At 42.7% G+C, this 1,542-nt stretch overlaps 1 protein-coding gene across 1 annotated transcript; it reads left to right on the top strand.

Moving 5' to 3' along the window:
* The first annotated feature begins 233 nt into the window (after positions 1-233).
* On the top strand, positions 234-653 carry LOC122749229 (cytochrome b-c1 complex subunit 7-like). Its single transcript, XM_043995488.1, has one exon. The coding sequence runs from the start codon at positions 244-246 to the stop codon at positions 577-579; it is 336 nt and encodes a 111-aa protein (XP_043851423.1). The 5' UTR covers positions 234-243; the 3' UTR covers positions 580-653.
* The last annotated feature ends 889 nt before the right edge of the window (positions 654-1,542 follow it).

Raw genomic sequence — 1,542 nt, 5'->3', positions numbered from 1 at the left:
CATAAAAAAAGAAAGTCTAGCTGGCCTCAGGGGAAGTCTCATGGCCATGAGCTAGGGTCCCATGTGCCCTTTTTCAGGGAATCCCTCTGCCTTCTGAGAGGCAAACTATCATACATCCATGGATAAGTCAAGATCGCCTAGTTCATAAGTTGGGGGTAGTTACCTTGGTTGCTGAGCCTGAGAGAGATAACACAATGTTGGAGAAAGAGCATTAGATTTGAATCAGGGTCTCTCCAGATCAAGATGGCGATGCGAGTACCTACTGTAGCATCAAGCCAATGGCTCCAGAGTCTTCGAAAATGGTATTACAATGCTGCAGGATTCAACAAACTTGGTTTAATTCGTGATGACACACTTTATGAAGATGAAGATGTTAAAGAGGCCATAAGGAGGCTTCCAGAGAATCTGTATAATGATCGAATGTTTCGTATCAAGAGAGCTCTGGACCTGACCATGAGGCAGCAGATCTTGCCTAAAAACCAGTGGACAAAATATGAAGAGGACAAATTATACCTTCAACCATATCTGAAAGAGGTTATACGTGAAAGAAAAGAGAAAGAAGAATGGAATAAGAAGTAATCATGTCAAAGGAATCTATTAATATTAATCCTCAAAATATTTTTTAAATAAGTATGGTTGTGCAAAGTACAAGGGTAGCAAACCATTTGTAACCGTGTGCTACAAATTTATTTAATTTAAATAAATGACTATCATAGGAACTTGTAAACTACAAAAAAAAAAAAGATTTGAATCAGGAAGAGCTGAGTTTGATACCAGTTTTCTCCCCTTTCCATCCTGCTACCTGTGTAACTTGGGGTAAGTTCCTTCACCTTTCAGGGCCTCAGTTTTCACATCTGTAAAATGAAGAGATTGGGTTAGGTGACCTCCAAAGTCTCTTCCTGGTTCTGTCCCAATGCTAAAGAACTTACACAGTGAACTTTGAGGCCCTGCTCATAGAGCATGTCTGCCCTGCGGCTAATTCCTAGCCTTCAGCGTGGTGCAGAGGGAAAACTTCAGCATTTGGGGTCAGAGAATTGGCCTTCATGACCCTAACAAGTCCCTTAAATTCTATGGGGCTGGAGGCAGCTAGGTGGCGCAGTGGATAGAGCATGGGCCCTGGATTCAGGAGGACCTGAGTTCAAATCCAGCCTTAGACACTTAACACTTACTAGCTGTGTGACCCTGGGCAAGTCACTTAACCCCAATTGCCTCAACAACAAGAAACAAACAAAATTCTATGGGGCCTCAGTTGCTTCATCTGCACAATGAGGAGGCTGATCTCTAAGGTTCTTTCTAGCACGTAGATCTACCATCCTAAGAATTAGCCAAAGAAATTTCCATCTCAGTGTGAGAAATATCACTCCAATAACTTCTTGAACTCAGCATTGGTGATGTGTCAACGGCTCATTTATTGTCATTCTCACGAGAATGGCTACCCCGTGTCCAGCTGGTGGGTGACCAAAAATGGAGGCTCGTAGGCTCGTTTTTTATCTCCTCTCATCCCTAACACGAAATGGCCCCTCCCCCTTTTCACCATTATTT

The sequence above is a fragment of the Dromiciops gliroides genome, chromosome 3, assembly GCF_019393635.1.
Source record: "Dromiciops gliroides isolate mDroGli1 chromosome 3, mDroGli1.pri, whole genome shotgun sequence".
Lineage (NCBI taxonomy): Eukaryota > Metazoa > Chordata > Mammalia > Microbiotheria > Microbiotheriidae > Dromiciops > Dromiciops gliroides.
The sequence above is the reverse complement of the archived record's forward strand: the minus strand, read 5'-3'. Positions and strand labels throughout refer to the sequence as shown.